Raw genomic sequence first — 24,443 nt, 5'->3', positions numbered from 1 at the left:
GTGGGAATCCTGTGATCGTGCTGACTGACTTCACTACAGATTTGTTCTCTCCACTTTGACTTCTGCCATCTTCCTAGTTAAGCAACTCTACTTCTTTATCCTAATTGAATCCCATATTTGAAATCTCAGCTGCCATTTCACCACCTTTGATTCCCTCCTTGCACCCTGGCACCTCTCTGCCCCCACTTCTCTCTCTGCCCAGATTCTCACTTCTTCAATAAGAAAATCTGCAAAATACCACATGAACTTCTCCCTTCCCTCTCACCTCTTGCCCTTCCTCTCCAACTCTTCTTCTTCTCTCTTGTTTCTTATTTGCTCTCCTCCTCAACCTCCTCCATTTACTCCATTGACCCCATCCGATCTCCTCACCTCCCTTGCACCCACTCTCATCCCCTTCCTTGCCCTTCTCTTTAATCTCTCACTCTCTAGTCATTCTTTCCCCTCACAACACAAGCATGCTTTAGTCTCTCCCATCTTATGGAAAACCCACCAGTGACCCCATTTGACTCTGCAACTATTGCCCCATCCACCTTCTTCCTTAAGCTCACTGAATGAGTTCTTGTCTTCCACTTCCTTCCTAGACCCTCTCCAAACCTGGTTTCTGTCCCTTGCATTTAATTAAAATGGCTGTTACCAAAGTCTCTAATGACTTACTCTTCTTTAACCTGTCAGCTGCTTTGACATAATCAACCACACTCCTCTTCTTGAAATCTTATCCTCCCTTGCTTCCGGGACTCATTTTTTTCCTGGTTCTTCTCTTACCTCTCTAATTACTCCTCCAGCATCATCTTCAGAGGATCCTCCTCATCTGCTCTCCAACTTTCTGTGGGAGTTCCACACGGCACTGCCCTTGATCTACTTCTCTTCTCTTGCTACACCTTGTTTTTGGGTTATCTCCTTTGCAAATACATTCAGCTGTCATCCATAGGACAACTCACAGTTCTACATCTATTCTGAACTTCTTTCTTTCTGTTCCAGACTAAAATCTTGGCCTGACTTTTCGATAGCTCCTTGTGGATGTCCAGCCACTAGCTCAAGCTCAGCATGGCAAATAGATCTCCTAATCTTCCCTGCAAGCCCTCCCCCGGCCCTCCCTTTTTGATCTTCAGTGTAGGCCTCTCTCTAGATTCTCACATCCAGGCTGTGTCTAAATCTTGCAGATTCTTTCTGTATAACATCTCTCGGATATTGCATTTCCTGTCCATCCACATAGCTTTATGTAATCCAGGCTCTCATCATCTTGCAACATTTTCTTCCCTGGCCCTGACAAATGTAATTTTGTCCCACTCGCATCCATTTGTAATGCTCCTTCAAAAATCACTTTCCTGGCTCATCGCTTTCACCCTCTTTTCATCACTCCTCTTGCTACCCTTTCTCCATTGCATCAAATGTAAGCTGGTTGTTTTTACTTTAAGGACATTTCACAGCCTAATTACATGCTATCTATCATCTCTCATATGCTTTGAGGTATCAACTCCTACCTCTGGTCGGCTAATACAGCCAGCCTTCATTGCCTGCATATTAAATTTTCAAACAAACACCTTTGTACTTTCTCGTATGCTGCCCCTCATGCATAGGAATTACTGCCCATGAAGCCATCTTATTGTCCTCCTTCTGATCCCTCCTTAAAACTCTCTTCGCTGTGATGCCTCCAAAAAAACTTGGCAGTGGTTAGGCAGCCGGTTTGATGAGACCACAACCCGTAATGCTGTCTAGCATTGTTTTCTTGTGCACCCCTGTTTCCACTTGTCCCTTGTAAGCTCTTTGGAGCAGAGGTTTTTTTCTGTGTTCTTTCAAACTCTGCAATGTGGAGTCTTTATTTGAAAAGACCAAATTTTTGAACGCAAATGTGTCAAAAAAGTGCACCTAGCTGCCAGTGTAAATGCAGAAGCAAACAGATTATGGAATGATGGTAATAATGAACTATATTTGTTTACCTTGAGTATGAATTCTGACTGGATCTCTAAAGTTTATATTTTTTTGAAAATTAGTTCTGTGAAAGAATACTAACATTTTTTTTTCAAATTATGCCTTTGAATTCCCAAGTCCTAAAGAAACACTTTTGTTACATAATACGTATTACACAAGAATCACATTAGGCTGAGGAGAAAATGCTCAATTTATAAATCGAATGTTTTCATCTGTTTTATTGCAGCTTTGCAGTCGTCAGTTGTACAGGTAAGAAATTTGAAACCAAAACATTTGTTGTCCATTGTGGCAATTAATATTGTTTAGACCCAATAAATATTTGAAATTCAGCTTTTAAAAGTTGAGTAACATAGGTATGTTACATCTAATATACCTTAGAACCTCAATTCACGGAAGGGAAAACTCAAATTCTTTTTGACCCTGCCCATACCTAGGACTTCGTTCTTACTAAACCAGTATTGTTGAGCTGGAATTGGGATTGTTGATGCATGTTATGTGGTCAATCCTAATTAAAAGGTGGTGAGAACTGCAGTTGATGCTGTATTGTAGATGGGATTGGGACAGACAGAGCCAAAGACTGAGGGGAAAAAACTCCAAATAAAGCCACATATTTGCTAGTCCACAACTTCAGTAATTTGTAGTTTGTTTCTTCCTGATTACTATGCCTGAGTTCTGCATTCCTGAACTTAGTCTAGAGAAGTGATTTGTAATCTCTCCTTATCCTACAAAGTGCTAAAATGGCCAAAAGGTTGCCTTATAGTCAAATTATATTTTTACTTTCTGCATCCTTTTCTAATTGATTGTCAGCAGTGCTACAAGAAGTTCAATTCTGTTTTTCAATTCTTGGGCCAGATGGAAGCTTTATTGAATTGTTTGGTTTTTTTCATTCACTTCTTATTCAGTAAAGCCTCTAGTAAGTAAAGGGTAATTTGCGTGAGAATTTGGGTAAAAAGCGAGTTAACACTGAAATCAGACTTCAAGTTTTGGCCCTTTGATCTAAGGGAATCAAGATCCAAATAAACAACTTGTGTTAAGTAAAACTGCGGTGTATGTTCTTGATGTTGTCTAGCTGAGCTCTTTGGACATGGAGTATCTGACTGCAAGATGCTGTATTATTTCCCTTGGTGCATTTGTAGTGTAGGATTGGATATCTATGACAGTAACATTACTTAAAATGTTTCCCATTCCATGAAAACACATTAGGATTTGTCAGTTTCAAGATACTAAAATTTGCTTTTTAAAGGTCGTACTTGTTGATTTGAGCTAGCTTCTACTAGTTCATGGCTTAATGTGCCTTAGTTTATAACACTGACGCTACGTGTTAGCAGTGGCTTTGTGGGTGGCTGTTTTGGCTGTTATAAATTCTTTAATGCCAGGGTGGAGCTTGGGTATAATTTTGTTTTTGTCACAAAGTGCACATCTTGCACTTACTGGTGTTATAAGATGCCTACTAATGTTTTCATCGCAGATAAGGCTTCTAAATTTGATTCTCTGTCAAGTAGCATACCTGATTAACCATAATTGGCCCTAAGCAATAGTTGTATACAAGACAGATATGCCTAATTTAATGCACATTTAAAAAATATTATTGTTATGGGTAAAAAAATTCTTTTAAATTGCCTAAGAAAAATAAACCTTTGGTTCAGGTTCTAAAAGCAAACCAGCAATTTGACTTAGGTATGACTAGGCAAGCACTTGGTGGAACAAGTTGAACTTGTTTGATGAAGAGTAATTACTGCACATAATGCTTTCCATTTGAGAAATGACTCCCTGGAATCTTCAGGGTATAACAAGGCCCAGTAAGAATGTTGAAAATGAAATTGCTTCACCTGAGTGAATTTGATTTCCATCTTTCTGGTTCTTAAACTTAAACTACCTCAAAAGATTTTGTATGCATTCATGAATGTCATAAATGTATATTTAATACTGGACAAAAGTGAAACTATAATAAAATATTTAGTTTTTCTGACGCTAATGAATTTTAACATGTTGAATAAGGTAGTTTCACAATAAAACTGCAAAGGCCTGCCAGTAAATGAAGTTAAGGTAAAGTGTGAAGAGTAGCGTGTTTAAAAAGTGGTAATTAACAAGTTTTAATAGCTGTAAAGTATATTATGAGAGGCTATGAACTTGCTAGTCAGCTATATCTCAAGGTCTTTTCATACACCTGGTATCTCCCATGTAGGATTTAGTAAAAGTCCTAATGCTGTAAATGGGGCATTGTTTTACCTAGTATTACATGTAAATTAGCCTTTTATTAATGATTACCATTAGTAAGACTGACCTAATTATGAACTGTGGACTTAAGTTATGCCTGAAGAATTATAGGGCAGATCATGTTTTTTAATATGCAAACAAGATTTTGCATTGTCTCAGAAATTGAGATATTGTGTAATACATTTGCTGTAATCAGATCTTTATTTTTATATGCTGTTAAGACCGATCTCCCTGCCCTCTGGTTCATTAATCATTTTTTCATACATTAGTTCCTCCCTTACCTCCTACTTAAATGTTTTTGTAGATTAACTATTGTGTCATGAAAAAGTTAAACTAAGTCTACACAAATTCAGTATTTGACTACATTCTCCTTTCCTTTAGACATGGTATTGACTAATTCTGCCCAAAAGCCTTATTATATTTGAAGCACTTTAAATCTACTCTGTGTGGTGTTCATCTTGAAAAAGTATGGTTGATACCTTTTCTTGTTAGCTGGGATGTTATTGTAATGCACTTGAGGCATTGTAGTAGCATTCATTATCAAAGAAGCTTTGAATAAAGTTACATTTTAAATAATGATCCTTTTCATTAAAAGGCATCTTTTTGCATCTGATTGTTGAGACTCTTGAGGAAACATCAGGTTGAAGAGAGATTCTGAACGTTAACTTGTAACTCATTTCTTGACTCCAGTTCTGAAGCTGATTTATATCTTGCCATAAAGACTGGGGTAACATGGTAATTCAGAGATGAGTAGAGTATTAATACAAGCTGAAGTTGCTGTGCCTCTTCCAGATAGTTGTCTCTGGCTTTTATACTACTTAACAGTGTATTTACTAGGCCTTCAAGGTTTCAGTCAGTGCTGAATATGCCATGATGCATAGTGTTAATCATAGAATCATAGAAATGTAGGGCTGGAAGGGACCTTGAGAGGTTACCAAGTCCAGGCCCCTGCACTTAGGCAGGACCAAGTAAACCTAGACCATCTCTGACTGGTGTTTGTCCAGCCTGTTCTTAAAAACCTCCAATGGTGGGGATTCCACAAGCTCCCTTGGAAGGGAGAATTTAACTACCTTTAGAGTTAGAAAGATTTTCCTTATCTCTAACCTAAATCTCTCTTGCTGAAAATTAAGCCCATTACTATTTGTCCTATCTTCAGGGGACATATTTGAAGACTGGTACCAGGTTCTTCCTCAGTCTTCTTTTCTCAAGACTAGACATGCCCAGTTTTTTAATCTTTCCTCCTAGGTCAGGTTTTCTAAATCTTTCATCATTTTTGTTGTTCTCCTCTGCACTCTCTCCAGTTTGTCCACATCTTTCCTGAAGTGTGGCACCCAGATTTGGACATGGTACTCCAACTGAGACTTCATCAGTGCCGAGTAGAACAGAAAAATTACTTCCCATGCCTTACATATGACATTCCTGTTAATGCAGTCCAGAATACTAGCTTTTTTGCAACTGCATCATATTGTTGACACACATTCAATATTTGATCCAGTATAACCCCCAGATTCTTTTCATCAGTACTGCCACCTAACCAGTTATTCCCCATTTTGTATTTGTGCATTTGATTTTTCCCTTCTTAAGTTAAGTACTTTGCTCTTATCTTTATTTAATTTCATCTTGTTGATTTCAGACAAATTGTCTGATTTGTCAAGGTCGTTTTGAATTCTAATCCTATCCTCCAAAGTACTTGCAACTGCTCTCAGCGTGGTGTCCATACATATATTTTACCAGCATATTCACCACTACATTATTCAAGTAATTGGGACCCCACTAGATATGCCCTCCCAGTTTGACAGCAAACTATCGATTACTCTTTTTGAGTACAGTCTTTCAACCACTTGTGCACCCACCTTATAGTAATTTCATCTAGCCACATTTCCTAGTTTGCTTATGAGAATGTCACATGGATTGTGTCAAAAGTCTTACAGAAATCAAGATACATCATGCTTTCCCCATTTCTGCTAGGCCAGTAACTCTGTCAAAGAAGGAAATTAGGTTGGTTTGGCATGATTTGTTCTTGAGAAATCCATGTTGGTTATTCCTTACAACCTTATTATCCTTTAGGTGCTTACTTCATTGTTGAATAATTTGTTCCAGCATCTTTCTGGGTATTGAAGTTAGGCTGACTGGTCTATAATTCTCTGAGTCCTCTTTGTTCCCTTTTTTAAAGATAGGTACTATGTTTGACTTTTGTCCAGTCCTTTGGAGCCTTACCCATCTTCCATAAGTTTTCAAAGATAATTGATAATGGTTCTGAGATTGCCTTAACTAGTTCCTTAAGTACCCTAGGATGAATTTCATCCGGCTCTGTCTACTTGAATACATCTATCTTATCTATATATAATTTAACCTGTTCTTTCCCAATTTTGGCTTGCATTTCTTCCTCCTTGTTAATATTAATTATGTTAAGTATCTGGCCACCATTAACCATTTTAGTGAAGAGCAACTCCCACTTCCTTGAGTTATTTGTTGCCACATACTGCATGTTGTTTTGCTTTGAATTCAGAGACTGTCTGTATGTTGTAGATGGCTACATATATAAGAAGGTATTTCACATTTGTAATATGGTAAACATGGAACTTTGAGTTTAGACTATCATGTTCTGTGTTGGGATCGTTCCTTATGTGTTAACTAATGTGTTCAGCTGTTGTTGCAGCATCCTTATGCAACAAAATGTGATGACTTGCCTAACTTTTAAGAACTGGTTGATCAAGCACAGCTGTTTTGCAATGAGTTGAAATATAAGTATGTATCATGGCTCTGATTACTGGGGTGACAAAACTTCCAAATCAAGTATTCCAGATCCCACCCTTTTTTCCCTAACAACCCTCCTAGACATGGCTCAAGTGTTGCAAAAGCTCTGTGCTTGCAATGAAAAGTCTAGGATATTTCTTGTTGAGAGGGTAAGACAGCCTGCAGGTATCAGCAAGTACCAGGCTAAGGATAATAAGCTTGCCTCATTGTTAACAACCTCAAAGGTCTTTGAAATCTCAGTAGTTTCAGGGCAAGCATGTCTCTTGGCATGCATCCCAGTGAAAGACACTGAGGCATATAAACTTAGTGGGAGACAAATTCCAGTCTTGCGAAAAGATTGCTCTTTCAATTCCCACAAATCCAAATAATTTTCAAATAATTTTACACCCAGCAACACTGGTTCTTCCTTATGTCTTCCAGAACTACTTTTTGTTTAAACTGATATTGAGATGGTGGTGATGTATTTTATATCTACAAGCAAAGTATTTTATATCAGCCTTCAAGTTTTGAAATAGGGTAATGTCTAATGAGACTTCAGTGGTTGCTAGAAGGAAGACTGATTGCAAATAGATTTAGTAGCAATGAAAGGTAGGTCCCTCTACTAGCATATAGATCAGCTAGTTCTCATCTTCTTTGTGTTCAGGGAAACCTATTTTTTTTGTCAGATTTCTGAAAAGGAGGCAAAAAGTGAGGACTCTTGTTTACATCATTTTCAAAATTACTATTGACTTCAGTAGAGTCAGGATTTCACCCATAGCCTTGTGTCTACAGGAAAAAAAAAGTGTTTTTTTCCCCCCTATGATCCAAATCCAGGTCTGTGATTCAGTGACCTTTGGTTGGCTGTGTTCGTTGAGCCTAATTTAGTTTCCACATCATTTGAAGATGAGCATAACAAATCCATCAGATTCTAAGCTATTCTGACCACTGAAAACTACTTTCCCTGCACCTCAGTTTGGAATATTTTATACAGATGACATGATCACTGAAAATATTATTGATCACACTGATTTGTATTTCTGCAGTCCTGTAATGTATAAACTAAACCTTAAAATATTCCTGTAATTCTATTTGGAGTGGACAAAGTCCCTTAAGAAGTTGAATGTGTATAATTTATTTTTGTGATGAACCTATGTTTTAAGAGATTCATATCAAAGTAGTTACTGTCTGCATTTCTAATTGTCAGATTTGTTCTGCCTATTCTATAAATAACACTTCAGAGCTAAAATGTCCAAGCTTGATTCCAGTCTTAATCTGGCTTGATAAGTCTCTTAACATTTTTCAGTATAGTACATTTATGTTTATACTTATATTTTTTAGGTAATGGTGACCATCATATATATTGGTAGTGTTTTTGTACCACTTGAAGAATTTGTGCACATGAGAATGCTACTAATGTTTTAATACTTATTATTTAAGTATGTTTAATTATCCTCAGTTGGCACTCTAGGTCTGTTAGCAAATAGGTGAGCTGCAAACTTCTCTGAAGAAATTCTAATATGTGTAACACGTGAAGAAAAGATTGTAAATTCTTTTCCACATAGATGTTCATTAACAATGTAGCCTAAAGTCAAAACGGAATCAACAAATAATATGAATATCAGTGAGCAGTTGCTTTATATAATGAAAGTATGAACTGTTTTGATATTGTGTATACGTGCACCTAAAGTTGGAAGTCAGATAGCAGTTTTTTAAATTTTGGGAAGGGGGAAGCATATTACTTGGGATTCTGGTGTTGTGAAAGCATGGCAGGACTTGTTTAATAGTTTCCATTAAACAAAGACCATGTAAATCACCATTAATCCAAGACTACTGCTAATATGGAATACTGTATGTCAGCAGAGGTTCTTGGCTTTCTGGAAAACTTCCAGATTGAATGTATTCAGACACCTGAATAACACTTGCTGCTTATGATGCCATAGAAGCTGTTCAGTTCTAAAATACTCCATGTAACATTATCCTTGTAATTTGAAAAGGAGATTCCTAACTTCTTTCAAAATTAAGACTTTAAAAATAATTCTGTGAAAGTAATTTGAATTTGCATGTAAATTAAAAACAAAGTACTGTTACTTGGTTCTAATCGGGGTCTAAATAAAGTGGAAGTAAACATTCATGTTCAAATAAATATTAGGTCTGAGATCTGGGAGCTTTACCATTCCAACTCTCCTGCAAGGGATTTCCTACCCCAGTGTGTGAACTTAATTGAATTACACTGAGCTCCTATTAAAAAGTCACTTTCTGTAGAACTGAGTTAGCATTTTAAGGCTCCAGAATTGTATGGAAAGTAGTTGGTTAATGGAAACTGGTACTGCAGCAGTCTGTTTAAGGTCTGAATTTGATCTATAAACCTTGAAGGAAGCACGTTCAGGTAGGTCATGAAATTTGCAGATAGTGTGTGGGTTTTTTTGGGGGGGGGGGCGGGGGGAGAGAAGGAAGTGCCAACACTACAGTAACACTTAAAATAAAAGTAGGTTGATACTTTGTGTCAGTTTAGTGAAATGCTTAATAATGAATTGATTGCCCTTCCTTAGAGGTAGGGGTTATGAGAAATAGCAGATTTCCCCATAGAAAGGTCTGCAAATCCATAACTTATGGGAAAACCTGTAGGCTTGGCAGGTCTGCATTGCCTGGACTACCAGTGTAATTGTGTTGAGTGGTATATTGTAGGAGAGCTCTTCCAAAAATCCATCCTATGTAGAAGGCATGTATCTGTATTCTAAAGCTTTAAACTTTGTTTTTCTATTACAAAGAGGCTTTGAAGCTTTATGCTCTGTTATAAAAGTATAAACTAGAGAATAAAGTTCTAATATCTTTTGGAAAGATTTTCAAACAATTGCTTCTCAAGTGGAAAGACTCTAGGATGGTGACAGATTTTGTGACTGAAAAATCCTGTGGTAAATTCCACAGGGCCATAGTACATTTAAAGTGAGGCTATCAGGAAAAAAAAGCATGAACCTGAGTGCCTTTTATTTTTCAAATAGGATTAGAGAAATTAGGTCTGTGTTCTTTGGAAAGAAAAGATGGAGTGTACAATAAGGTTTTGTAAGAATTTTGTAGTGAATTAAGGCAGTAGATGGTACAGTGCCGTTTGAGAGTTGGTCAAACATAAGATTGGAGGGATTACAAACTTAATCTTGGGAAGACTTGAGTTTTACTTGTTGAACTTCTGTGGATACTTTTCATCTGAAAACTTCTTGTGTTCTAGTAAGCAGCATACCTAATTGTGTACAGTAATTGGTCATCTGAAAATAATACCTTTTTTGTTTCTATTTTCCAGGGGTTTAGGTGGTGAACTAATGAGACCAGCTGGTAGGTGTCCCTCTGCATGTTAGCTGGCTGGTGCTATTTTCATTGAATTAAAATATCAAATATATGTTAGTTAATTTACTCTATTTACCTCAACTTTTGCATCTCTCAGCATTCCATTGTTTTCTTGCAATATCAACATTGTATATACAAGATCTCTCTTGTGCACATCCCACCCACCCACCCACCTACACTAAAAGAACATTAAAGTTGCAAAGTCAAGTATTCAGAAGTTAAGAAATGCCAGTATTCAGGTTGTCGATGCAATCTTAAATTTGGCTCCTGGTATCATATGCATTATGACCATATCTAATTATATGATCACTTTTTTTTTTTTTTTTTGCACAGGACCCCTACCTCATTCAGTGCACAGGGTAGAACCACTTTGGAAATTAATCAGGGTAGTGTAGTGAAGGAGACTTCATTGGTATTGAGGTGGCATCTGGCACCAGAGCTGGATCTGAGGCATTATCCTATGGCATTGCTATTCAAAGAGCTCCCAAACCACCTGGAACTGATCTTATGCACTATGGCCAGATGCTTCATCCAGACTTGAAGTCATTGCACCTGAAGATGTGGCTGTTGGGTGTTTAGTACCTTGGACCAGGACTGCTCCCCACAGGTCCAGGAAATCTTGATACAGGGCAGGAAAACTTATTCTTTTAAATGGAAGAGGTTCTTGATATGGGAAGTCCACTTTGACTACTGATTGCACTTATAGCAGGCTGGCCTTTTGTTCAACATGGATTAAGATCCATGTCACAGCAATTTCAGCTTGGCATGCACCTGTGCAATTGTGTTTGGTCTTCTCTCACCCAATGTTACCAAATTTTAAGCCACCAGTCTGAGAACCCACCCCTGCCTGGGACCTCAATAGTACTCTAGAATTTCATGGAGCCCCAATTTGAACCTCTCTCAGAATGCCCCTTGCATTACTTCACTCTGAAAGGTGACCATCCTTGTGGCTATCACTTCAGCCAGAAGAGTGAGGGAGCTTCAGGCACTTATGGCTGAACCTTGCTATATGACATTGGAACAAGGTGCTGCTGAGACCTCACCTGAAGCTCGTTCCTAAAGTTGTCTCAGAATTTTACCTAAACCAGTTAATCAGCCTGCCTGTCGTCGTCTTGGAGCCATGTTTGGCAATGGGGGAAAAGAAATTACACACATTAGATTACAGTGAGAGGATGAATCCATTCAGATTTTTCCCCCTATCTACTTTTAGCCCTAGTCAGGTGTTCTAGAGATCTAACCACTCATCACAAAAGCTATGGAAATGGATAACACAGTAAGTCTTGCCATGATACTAGCAGGCTTCTGTCCCTCTCCCACTGAACATCAAGTGCTCCCTCCACCAGAGCACAAGCAACATCTTCTGCCTGCTTCAGGCATGTCTATCAGAAATCTATAAGGTGGCTATGTAGAGTAATCCTCTTGGCCTTCATCAAACATTGCTCCTTGGTTTTAGTGGATAGGTTGGATGCCAGTTTTGGGAGAGCAGTACTGATACAACTGAAACTCCTCATTCATTCCCACTGTCCTATAGGGATACTGCTTGCCAGTCACCTACAATGAAGTCCACACTGACACACATTCAAAGAAGAAAGAATGGTTACTTACCCTACAGTAACTGTGCTTCTCTGAGATATTGTAGTCAGCATAGATCCCATTACCTGTCCTCCAGTCCCCACATTTTGGAGTCTTCAACCAAGATGGACTTTGAGTTGTTAGAGAACTATGGGAGGTTCTTGGCTCCTCCACCCTTTGTCCTTGCATGGGAGCATGAGGAGGCACAGGATGCATTTACGGCCCCAACAGACACAGCTATTAAAAATAAAATCTGATCTCACATGCCTAAGTACCTTACAGTGGGACTACCACATCTGGAAAGACCGAAGTTACTGTAGCGTAAGTTCTTTTTTGATGTTGGAACCACAAGCATCATTCCATTTCAGTTTCCTTGTTGCATATTTATTTTTGAGCTATAATGTTAGAATATTTCTATTTGCAACATTTTTTGCTCTTCTGTTTTAAATACACTCTTTTATAACCACATATATTACATCAGTACTGGTATGACTGCATTTTGTCAAAATTATTGCAAGTTAGTATTTTCAGAAATGATCTAATTGTCTTTTTTTTCTCCCCCAGTCTGCACTTTAATTGAAAAGTTGTCACTTTCAAAAATGCCATTTAGAGAGGATCCCATAATCGGTATGTGATACTTTCAGTAGTCTTATGTTATGTCATAATTCTAATTATAATTCTCTAAGGTTACATAGTACTAGCCAGTGATGTTATCCTAGGAAACTACGTTTTGATAACAAGATGTTAGTGAGTTAGGGTAGGTTAACAAATCTCAAAAAGGTACACAAATCTGTGGTTGAAAATATTGCATTTAGCAGTGTACTAAGAAAATTTTTGTTTGTGTCACCCCCAAACAAGCCTCTTTCTCTTAAAGTTGTCAAAAAGTTTCTGAAAATCATAAAATTTAGCAGTGGGAAAATAAGAGTCTCCTTTTCAGCATTTCTGCTGATTAAGGGTTGGTCAGTAACATTTATTATTTTTTCTTCAAATAGAGGGTTCCTGATGAAATGCCCTGTTTTTGTACTCCCCACCTACGAAGTCCTTCATCATGATGACTGTTTTTGACTGAGGGCTAGTGTACATTAGAAGCGTTACATCGGCACAGCTGCATCAATGTAGCATGTCTGATGAAGACACTCTATGCCAGGGGGAGAGAGTTCTCTTGTCAGCATAATAAATCTACCTCTGTGAGAGGTGGTGGCTATTTTGGTGAGAAAAGCTCTCCCATTGACATAGCACTGTCCAGACCAGCGCTTAGGTGGTGTAACTTATGCTGCTCGGGGTGGGTGGTTGCTGCTTATTCACACCTTTGAATGACGTAAGTTATCCCAAAGTAAATTGTAGTGTAGACCTGGCCTGAGAAGGGCTGGACCCTTAGCAGCATCTGTCCTGAATAAGTTGTTATAAATTGTTTCTTCCTATCCCTTCCTCTCATTACAGGCCCAGGAGAAGAACACTGAGCCCTATGGCTTGTGTATTCAGTGAATTGAAACAAAATAACTACATTCATTGTAATTCACACCTTTTAGTTATTTTAGAAAGAGCAACAAAAAATAAGTAGTTTTAATTAATTGCTGACCACTATAAATAGATGTCAATATACCTAAGACTATGTCACTAAAATTATACTGAATATCTTTTCTACCGCTCCAGATGGCTGGCAGTGGTTGATAAATGACAGTTTAAGAAGTCTGCCTCTTATTTCAAGCACTGCAAGACAGCAAATAAAGGTACAGTAATTCTATCCTCTTTGGCTTTATTAAACAAATACTCTGAAGGCAAACATTCCTGATGATATATTTTCCTTGTTGCTCTCAGCAGTGTTGTAGCCTTTGTTATTCTAGAAGTTCTCACTTCCTGATGTGAGATAGGAGAACTAATGGTTTAAAAAAAAACAGAAATTAACAGTGGAGATGAAAGGACTAGTAAGACCAAATGGTTTTGTCCTTTTTGGAATTCTGAATTCAGTAACCTCACTGTCTGGATTGCCTTGTGTGGAATTTATCAGAAATGTTTTCGGAACTTTAAAACCAAGCAGTATCATCTTTACTTTTGTAAAATTTCCCCCTTCATGATGATTTATTCTGTGGTTCTCCAGTCTCCTTTTCTCTTAATACTCTGTGTATTGTATTTGTTTGCATGCACACTTAAACAGACAACTCTTTTGTAGGCTCTTAAGTGGTCTGTGTGTTTTGCCTTGTGAAAGGTTCGTTTTCTTTTCCTGAGGGATATGAGAGATTCCTGAAGGTTCATCTCTTAAGTTGGCTAAAGGAGTTCCTTTCTTGTAATGATCCAGACTCCAAAATTCCAAAAATCATCTTTTGAGTGATGCTTTCCACCTTTGAGAGTTGATATTGTAAGGTATTCTTATTAGCACATTTGAAGAGAGCTCATGAGCTAACAATGGCAGTTACTGACAGTATTGCTTCAAGCGGTTGTCTCCTACCTATCTGCCATTTGATGATTGCCTTTGAAGTTATCTTGCTTTGCTTATTTTATTTAAGGGGCTTCACTTTGGCTTTCCTGCTGTTTTATTTTGTATGTCTTAATTTTCATTACGGTAGTGGCAGTTTAATGCAATGTTGTTATGCGTACAGTTATAAACAGTATGTGTTGAACTTTCTGCCCTGCTTTCCCAATGATTGAAGAAAGGATGACATTTCACTAGACTTGTCTTTCCATCTTAATACCAGGAGACTCTGGTTTGAGATTGCTTTATCTATGCTATGTATAGAATAAAGTTTGCTGACTGGGGAATTATGGGGGAGGGTCCTCAGGGAAGTCCTGTAAAAACTGCCACAATTATCCTCTTCTGGTGACTTTTTCAAATCAGATTTAATGTGATTGTCCAATTTACCAGGACTACCAACTCAGAGATGTAAAAATCCAGCTATATTCCTTCTATCTCTAACATCATTCTGAAAATGTTACTGATGTGTGAAGCAGAATAATATCCAGCTTGCTGGAACATGGTTTTGTTGACTTCATAGTGCTAACTTGAATAAAAAACAGTTTTTTGTCAGTAAAGCAAGCAAATATAACTCAAAACACACACGTTACATTGAGTAGAAGGTAGCATTCTTCTTCGAGTGATTGCTCATGTGTATTCCACAATAGGTGTGCGTGCTCACCATGTGCACCGGTGCCGGAAGTTTTTCCCCTAGCAGTACCCATAGGGGAGTGCCCTAGCGACCCCTGGAATGGTGCCTCTATGGCATGGTATAAGGAGCGCTGCGCACTCCCCCTCCCTCCCCTCAGTTCCTTCTTGCCGCCAGTGAAGGTGCTTCAGAACTGCTGTGCTCCAGCTTTGCTGTAGCTCATGCCCCAAACTGCTTGTTCGTTCAGTGTCTGATACCTGTAGTTAATTAGTTGTTTAGTTAGTTTAGTTTAGTTTAGCTAGAGCACCCGGGCCGAGGCATGCCCTGTGCCCTGGGTTTTAAGTTGTACGACACTTGTAGATGATCTATGCAGTGTGCAGCTCCGAGTCAGCACCGGGCACTGTGGTGTTGGTGCGCAGCGACCCTTCGGCACCGTCGGCACTGCTCCCTGTCCACGGGCCATGCCAAGAAGGCTAGGAAGAGGCCTTCTTCGCCGTGGCACCGGAGTAAACCCAGGACAGAGGCTAGACCCAGCCTCTAGGCCTCCGACTCAAGTTGAGTGGAGTAGCCCAGCGCATTTGGAGCTGGCCTTCCCGGATGTCCGGATGCCCTCCACACTGGAGGCCCTGCAGGTGGCCCGGGACGTTATGTCCCTGCTGATACCAGGGGCACCGCTGATGTTGGCCCCGTGTTCCAGAGGCAAGCCGCCGCTGGGATCTCCACAGTCACCCCCGACTCGGTACCACTCTTGGTCGAGGGAATGTTCCCAACACCGTTCGCTGCCCGGTGTCCATTCAGGGCAAAGTCCACGTGGATCGCCCTCAATGCCTACCAGGCTGTCTAGTTGGGTTCCATCTGATCGAGACTCTTGGCACCGCTCCGCCTCGAGGAGCAAACACCGACAGGACTGAGGCAGACGATGCCAAAGGCCCTCATCTCGGAGGGGCTATTGCAGTCGGTCATGGCACAAACGTTGATGTCGTCCTGGTTTGTTGTCGCACTCCAGGACCCTGCCATGGCACCACTTTTGCAGCCCTGGACGTCTATCGCTGGCGTCTTGCCGTCGCGGGTCTGCCCACTGGAGCTGATTGCGGAACGACAGTATCGGTCCTCTGCGTCGAGATTGCAGTCCCGTGGTTGGCATTGCTCCTGGTGCTGCCACTCCTCCCAGTCCAGGGACAGTGGCAGGTTGTATGTCAGCCCAGCCTTCCTTCGTTGTAGTCCATCGATGGGCCAGGCCAGCCAGGCCAAACAGCTGGCTCCACTGGTGCCACAGCAGGAGCAGTGGCACCGGGCCCTGTGGCCGGCCCAATGTTACCAGTGGGCACTGTGGTTCCCGATGCAGCCCCCGGTTGGGGCTCACTCGGTGGCTGGAGCCTCAGAAGGACCATTGGCCTCCCTCTCCAGACCTCTGAGGAAGGAGTCAGTGGGACGTACATCCTTGGCACTGGGCCCAACCAGGTGGTGGACCCTCTGGTGCCGGTGGACACGCACAGTACTGTGTCAGCCTCCTCACCCTCCCCAGATGAAGCGATTATGGCTCCTCCTCCCTGTGTCCTGCAGGAGGACTTTAGGGCCCACCACCAACTCTTAAAAAGGGTGGCATCAAGCCTCCACATCCAAGCAGAGGAGATGGAGGAGCCCTCAGAGTCCCTGTTTAATGTACTGTCCTCCTCGGCACCGGGCAGGGTGGCTTTGCCTCTCCACGAAGGGGTGGCAAAAATTTCAAATGCCCTGTGGCAAATGCCTCATTGGCCCCTATCTCTAAGAGAGCGGAATGCAAGTATTTTGTGCCTGCCAAGGGGTATGAATACTTATACCCCCACCCTGCTCCTAACTCCTTGGTGGTCAAGTTGGTCAAACACAGGGAATGTCAGGGCCAACTAGCTCCTACCCTGAAAAATAAAGATTCAAGGAGGCTAGACTCATTTGGAAGAAAAATGTATTTGTCCTTGAGCTTCCAGTTACAGGTGGCAAGCCACCAGGCTTTCCTGGGCCAGTATGAGTTCAATCTGTGGGGCTCCCTGCCCAAGTTCGAGGACTCCCTCCAGGAGCACGACAGGAAGGAGTTCAAAGTGCTTGTGGAGGAGGGCACAGCGGCTGCCAGGGCGGCACAGCGGCTGCCAGGGCAACCCTGCAGGCAGCTTCGGATGCAGCGGACATGGCCTCTGCGGTGTCCATGAGAAGGGCGTCACGGCTCCTGCTCTCTGGGCTGTCCAGCGAGGCGCAGACCTCCCTGCAGGACCTCCCGGTTGACGGCAAAGCTCTGTTTGCGGAACAAATGGATACAAAGCTGCATGGCCTGAAAGACTCCCGCATGACTCTCCAGACTTTGGGTTTCTATGTTCCAGCTCCGGCTAAACCAAAGTTCAAGCTGCAGCAGACTCCTGCTCAGGCCACCCATTCAAAATACGAGACCGCATATAAGAAGTCATGGGACTGTAAAGGCATCCATAGAGGCAGTCTTGGCCTGCCCCCCAGCCTGGGTCCTCCAAGGGCAAGCAAGCAGGAAACAGGCGGTTTTGACAGGGCGCCCGGGGGCGTCCTGCCAGTTCTTATCAGGGATCCATCCTCAATAAAGTTTCCCTTCTCCAGTTTGTGTGCTTTCCCCCTGGAGTGGTCGTGGCTGACCTCGGACCGATGGGTCCTCAACACCATCTCCCAGGGCTACACCCTCCAGTTTACTTCCTCCATGCCCAACCACCCGCTGCCCCCATTCCTCCTGGGGCACCCCTCACACAAGGCTCTGCTCAAGTAGGAGGTGGGGCGGCTCCTGGGCCTAAGAGCGGTGGAAGCGGAACTGTGGGAGTTCAAAGGCAAGGGGTACTACTCCCGCTATTTCCTTATCTTGAAGGCCAAAGGGGGGCTCAGGCCCATCTTGGACCTGTGAGGCTTTAACCAGTACATGGTGAAGCTCAAGTTCTGCATGGTCTCCCTGGCCTCCATCATCCCCTCCCTGGATCCCAGGGACTGGTACACTGCCCTGAATCTGCAGGATGCGTACTTCCACATTCATATATTTGAGGGGCACAGATGCTTCCTCCGTTTCATGGTGGGGGAGGAACACTAGCAATTTATGGTCCTCCCGTTTGGCCTGTCCACTGCCTCCAGGGTATTCATGAAATGTATGTCGGTGGTGGCAACCTACGTCAGGTGCGGGAGGGTCCAGATCTTCCCCTATCTGGAAGACTGGTTGGTCAAGGGCAGCTCCCAGTCGCAGGTGTAGGATCACGTGGCGCTCCTTCTTTCCACGTGCACCACTTTGGGCCTGTTGGTAAACACCACCAAGTCCACGTTACTCCCAGTACAACGCATAGAGTTTATCGGGGCAGTCCTGGACACATTGTCAGCCAGAGCCTCCCTCCCACCGGACAAGTTCGAGACCCTGAATGGGCTCATCGACGTGGTCACAAGGTTTCTGGTGACAATAGCCAGAGCGTGCCTCCAGCTCTTGGGTCACGTATGTGGTCCGTCACACCAGACTCAGGATGAGGCCTCTCCAGCTCTGGTTGGCCTCGGAGTTCTCCCAGGCCAGGGACAGGATGGACAGAGTCCTCACAGTGCCCGAGCCAGTAATCACCTCCCTATGGCGGTGGTCCTCCACGAGAAATATGTCCCGTCGCTGGAACTGGTGTCCGACGCGTTGGACCTGGGATGGGGGGGCTGACATGGGGAACGTTCAGACCCCAGGCCTGTGGTCGGCTCAGGATCTGACCCTCCACATAAATGTCAAGATGCTCAGGGCAGTACGGCTGGCGTGCATGGCCTTCCACTCACACCTGGAGGGCCGGGTGGTCAGGGTCCTCACAGACAACACGGCCTTGATGTTGTACATCAACAGGCAAGGCGGGGCTCGATCCTCTGCCGCGAAGCCCTCAAGCTGTGGGATTTTTGTATAGCCCACAACATCTGCCTACAGGCCTTCCGTCTGCTGGGCGCCCGGAACATGCGGGTGGATTGCTTGAGCAGGGACTTCTCCTCTCAGCACGAGTGGTCTCCCCACCCAGAGGTGGTGCACAGACTTATGCAAGTGTGGGGAACTCCCCAGGTGGACCTGTTCGTGACTCGGCAGAACTGGCGCTGTCACCAGTTCTGCTCCGGGGGGCAGGCTGGGACAGGATGCTATCTCCGATGCCTTTCTCCTGTCCTGGTCAAGCCAGTTTCTCTGTGCCTTTTCCCCCTGTTCCCGCTGATCGGCAAGGTCCTGGAAAAGATAAGGACGGACAAGGCCCGTGTCCTTCAGATTGCCCCGGCATGGCCCTGGCAGCATTGGTACGGGACCCTCATGGGTTTGGCAGTTGCCCCGCCATGGCCGTTGCCATCCCGCCTGCACTTGTTCTCCCAGGGCGAGGGCCGTCTCTTCCACCCCAACCTAGCGGCACTCCACCTCACAGGATGGCTGCTCAACGGTTAGGTAGGAAGGAAAGGACGTGCTTGGAAGGGGTTCAGCACGTCCTCCTAGAAAGCAGGTGGTCTCGGTTTTCCAGATGGGTGGACAAGTGGGGCGTTTCCCCAGTGGCTGCCCCGATCCAGCTTATTCTGGGCTACCTCCTTCACCTCAGAGCCCAGGGCCTGGTGCCCTCATCAGTCAAGGTGCACCTGGTGGCCATATTGGCCTTCCATCCACCAGTGCAGGGCCACGCGGTATTCTCCCATGCTATGACTGGCCCATTCCTCAAGGGGTTGGATCATCTCTTCCCATATGTTAGGCCCCCAGTCCGGCAGTGGGACCTAAACCTGGTGTTGGCCCATCTCACAGGGTCCCTGTTTGAGCTGCTAGCTGTGTGCTCCTGGTCATACCTCTCGTGGAAGGTGGCCTTCCTGGTTGCAATCATGTCGGCTAGGCGGGTCTCAGAACTCAGGGCCCTGACCTCCAAGCCCCTCTACATGGTGTTTCATAAAGATAAGGTCCAGCTCCGCCCACACCCTTCAGGTGGTCTCCGCCTATCACATGGGTCAGGACATTTTTCTGCCGATCCTCTGCCCCAAACGCCATGCGTCCAGTGAGGAGCACCGCCTCCACATGCTGGATGTGAGATGGGCTCTGGTTTTTTACCTGGAGCGGACTAAGCCATTCAGAAAGTCATCACAACTGTTCTTCACCTCGGCCGAGCGCATGAAAGGTCGGCTGATCTCCACTCAGCGGCTCTCCAACTGGATCACCTCGTGCAGCGGTACCTTTTATGACCTGGCAGGAATCCCTCTGCCACCAATTGTGAAGGCACACTCGACTAGGGCGCAGGCTTCGTTGGCTGCCTTTTTGGCCCATGTCCCATTCAGGACATTTGTAGGGCTGCTACGTGGTCTTCAGTTCACATGTTCACCTTGCATTATGTGATTGTCTCTCAGACCAGGGAGGATGCTGAGTTCAGCAGGGCCGTTCTCTGTGCCGAGAGTTTGTGAACTCCTTCCCACCTCCAACTGATATAGCTTGGAATCACCTGTTGTGGAATACACATGAGCAATCACTCGAAGAAGAAAAGACAGTTACCTTTTCTGTAACTGGTGTTCTTCAAGATGTGTTGCTCATGTCTATTCCGCATCCCACCCTCCTTCCCCTCTGTCAGAGTTGTCTCACAAGAAGGAACTGAGGATGGGGGGAGCGGGCAGTGCCCCTTATACTGTGCCATGGAGGCGCCACTCCAGGGGTCACTAGGGCACTCCCCTGTGGGTATTGCTGGGGAAAAATTTCCGGCACTGGTGCACATGGCGAGCACGCACACCTATTGTGAAATAGACACGAGGAACACATCTCAAAGAACATCAGTTACGGAAAAGGTAACTGTGTTTTTTCACATGGCTACTTTTCTAACCATAGACAAACTTAAGAAAATTCCCTTCTAAAGCCCCTTTTAATTACAAAAATGCATGGGTACTGGTGGCCCAGTTTTTTAAATACTTACAAATTCAGGAGAGGAGGAGAAGACAGGAAGGTATCCAAATCACTGGAGAAGAATCTAAAAGCAGAAATTTGGGAGTTCTTGATTTACCTGTGGAAACTGTAGAGATGTAGCCAAGCAGTTTGACAGGTGATTTATTGCAGGAAATTGATACTGAGCTCATAGACAATTGATCATAGACTTAAGTCAAGAGAATTTGAACCAAACCCCTTGATTTTAAAGCTAACCTTAGTTAGATGTTGCCTATTGGGTGAGTATCCTTCCCCTGATTTAAAAAAAAAAAAAGATGTTTCAAGGACAGAGTGTTAATATTTTTTCCTGGCATGCGAACATCTACTTTACTTATATAATGCAGTTTCATGCAAGTAAACAGTGAATAGCGATGTTTTTTTACATCCAGGTATTTTATGTGACTCTAAGATATGGCTGCATATTGGTGAGAAGATAATTTTTCATGTTTCCAGATACCTGCCTAATACAGAGTTTTAGAGTAATCAGCAATATTAAAATAAATACGATTTTCTTCAAAATCTCTGGCTCAGCATGGAGATCAAATCTGATGAATATTTTTCAGGCGTTTATAGTGCTATAGCTGTTTTGGGTCCAGGATACTTGAGAGAGTGGAGGTGAAGTCATATATTTTTATTGGACCAACTTCTTTTGGTGGAAGCTACACGCTTTCAGGATACACAGAGCTCTTCTTGACCTGAAGGCACAAGCTTTCAAGCTTGAAAGCTTGTACCTTCCACCAACAGAAGTTAGTCCAATGAAAAGATATTACCTGATCTGTTTCATTTCTCAAATATTTTTTTGGATAGAATTGCAAGATGACAGAGAAAACTCTTTTCTTACCAGTCCGTATTCACAGTTGAGAACACCTATGTTATTATGAAAGTATCATTATTATTAACAGGGAATGAAGAGTACATGCTGCTTTTCTTTTTATATGCTGTCAATGTTATTATGTTGATCGTCACTATTTTATTGGCTGAAAAATGAAGCTCTACTGTGAATTTTATGAGAAAAGTTGCCATTTATTTCTCAAGCAATGTCTGTGCTAGAATTGTTTGCTGCACCTGTCACAGAGATCAGTCGTCTAAAGGTATGGAAGTTGATGTGTACAGTACTGCTCCCCATCACCATTCTAAACTGAAATTATGTAACCATGTTGAGGGACTGTCAAAAAAAACAGCTGTGCTGTATATTTGGTTTCCATGATTTTAAATATTTTATACCCCTTAGAATTTCTTAGATGTTATTTCTGAGTTCATTTTACATTTTTTTTGAGGGAAAAACAGTTGTTACATATGAATTTGGAAATAATGTAGATTATAGAATAGAGAAGAAAGATTCCTGTATCATACACTTCTAGGTACATGAAGAAAACTCTAAAATGAACTGGGAATATGGTACACAGAAGTCAGTAATAATTTCTTAGATTTTAATCAGCATAATCTATTAGGATAGAATTTATATAATCAATATAATTCATAATGTTGTCTTAAGAAAACACGACAATTGTAAGGATACACTGGTTTAAAGATACTCCTACAGGATAATGTACAAGAGGTTTAATCAAAATAAAAAAGTTGATTTCAATAATTATGGGGAATAGTATAAAGAATAATTATAGGTAGGATTAATATAAAGAATTCAGTTCTATTTTCTTATCCATTATCCTATCTCTGGACACAGTTATATTAGAGTAGACATTTAGAGAAATATTATATCAAATATAAGTTTTATTAAAGCTTACAATTTTATTTCAGGAAGCTGCAGTCTCTGCACTTGCTGCATTGTGTAATGAATATTACATCAATGAACAGAGAGAAGCCAATCCAGCTCTTCAGGGTAATGATTCATATGTATTGTCTCTGTTTTCATTAACAAATGTCTTTTAATTATTCATGTTGGTTGTCCAGGTAGAAGAGATTCATAGGAGGCAAAATAGGTTGTTTAAAAAGCACCACAGTGGATTAGCAAATTCTGAAGGCCCAGCCCAGTTCTGTACCATTTTAAAGTACACTTAATTGGAGGTACATATTTATATAATTAATATACACCATCCCTATGCTCCATGTGGAAAAATGCCTTGGAGGGATGAAAGAAAAAGATTGCATGTGTATAGGACAATGTTGTTTATGTCTTGGGTATTTACTTTTTGAATTGCTGCTCTCAGTATACATGCTCATCATTTGTGTGCACTCCTGAAAATACTCTTTCTTCTATTTAATTCCATGTAATTTGAACATTTTACTTTTAATAATTAAACCAAGGTGGTTAGAAATACCAATAATTTACTGTTCAGGGAGAGATACATAGATACCCAAGAACTAGTTTACATGTCTTTTTTTTTTTTTGGTCATAATCTTTCTAAAAAGAAATGATGGAATGTGACTATTTGTGATTCAAGGGACTTTAAAGGGGGTCAGAGAAGAGCAATGAAAGTGATTAAGGGCTCTGAAAAACTCCCAGATGAAGAGAGATTGAAAAGAGTGGAAATGTTCATTTTAGAAAGGATGTGAATACAGGGGAACATGAGTGTACAAAATAATGACTGGAACAGAGAAGGCAGATAGCTTTTGTTCTCTCTGTTGCAGACCACAAGAATAAGGGGACATTCTGTGAAATTGAAAGATGGCAAATTCAAAACTAATAAAAAGAAACACTTTTTCACATAACATTTAATTAGACTTTGGAACTCATTGCCACAAGATGTTGAGGCCAAAAACGTAGGAAGATTCAAAGAAGGAATGGTGACTTGCAAGTTTAACAAGGTTAACCAGAGTTGGTATAGTTAGTGCTTAATTTGTTTAATATAAAACCTCATGCTTTTAGGGTTTAAACCAATCACTTATTCTTAGGGGTTTGGGTGAGACATTCATTGTGGGGGGCAATGTATCCCATAGTTGCCTAATCTGAGGTTTCTTGCACCATCCTCTGAAGCATCTGGTGTTGACCATCATCAAAGACAGGCTGTTGGACTAGATAGATCACTGGTCTTATCCAGTATGGCAATTCTTACATTCCTGTATTTAAATGAGATAGTGAAATTGCATACATTTTGCACAGGAATTATGTGAATATTTCCCCATATTTATTTTCTTTGTCATTCCTATATCACATTTATAATACCATAGTTCATTATTTCTTTCCATTCCAGTAGTTCCCAGAATGTGCTGTACTGCTCACTTGTACAGGAAGATGCATCCTTTCCCCAAAGAGCATACAATCTAAGTGGACATACAAGCAGCATATAAAGAGTAGAGAGGAGAGATGCACTTAAGAAATGTACAGTTATTAAATATACTTTGTGGCTTTTGTTTTTGTTAAACAAATGCATGTCAAATATACTTTGTTGCCCCTCAAACAATTCATTATTAGTTGACTGGTTTTTTATGGGGTCTTTTGGGCAATGCTGAAGGAGAGGAAGTGGTAGTCAAAGAGGGCTCAGAAATTGATAGATTAAGGAAGGAGTAATGTTTACTGATGACAGTGTAGAGTGTTTTGATCATTTTGGAAAGTGGGAAGTTTGAATGTTGAAGGTCAAAAAAAGGAGAACTAATAGGCCAGACTGGATATAAACGTTGTTGAAGTCTTGGTAGATGAGGGTAGGGGACTGTGTGGAGAAGAAGATAGAAGGGTGTCAAAA

General features: G+C 41.9%; 1 protein-coding gene across 7 annotated transcripts in view; it reads left to right on the top strand.

Annotated features, from left to right (window-relative positions):
• The window catches only part of TBCD (tubulin folding cofactor D), a 266,851-nt gene that overhangs the window by 160,236 nt on the left and 82,172 nt on the right, over positions 1 to 24,443 (top strand). For all 7 annotated transcript variants that reach the window (XM_044983298.1, XM_044983304.1, XM_044983301.1 and 4 more), the window contains exons 23-27: positions 2,156 to 2,178; positions 10,178 to 10,209; positions 12,358 to 12,420; positions 13,447 to 13,523; positions 22,561 to 22,642. In XM_044983298.1, the coding sequence (XP_044839233.1) occupies positions 2,156 to 2,178; positions 10,178 to 10,209; positions 12,358 to 12,420; positions 13,447 to 13,523; positions 22,561 to 22,642 (277 nt within the window). The remainder of the gene's footprint in view (positions 1 to 2,155; positions 2,179 to 10,177; positions 10,210 to 12,357; positions 12,421 to 13,446; positions 13,524 to 22,560; positions 22,643 to 24,443) is intronic.

The sequence above is a fragment of the Mauremys mutica genome, chromosome 12, assembly GCF_020497125.1.
Source record: "Mauremys mutica isolate MM-2020 ecotype Southern chromosome 12, ASM2049712v1, whole genome shotgun sequence".
NCBI lineage: Eukaryota > Metazoa > Chordata > Testudines > Geoemydidae > Mauremys > Mauremys mutica.
Note: the sequence above shows the minus strand (reverse complement) of the source record. Positions and strands in the feature narration are given on the sequence as shown.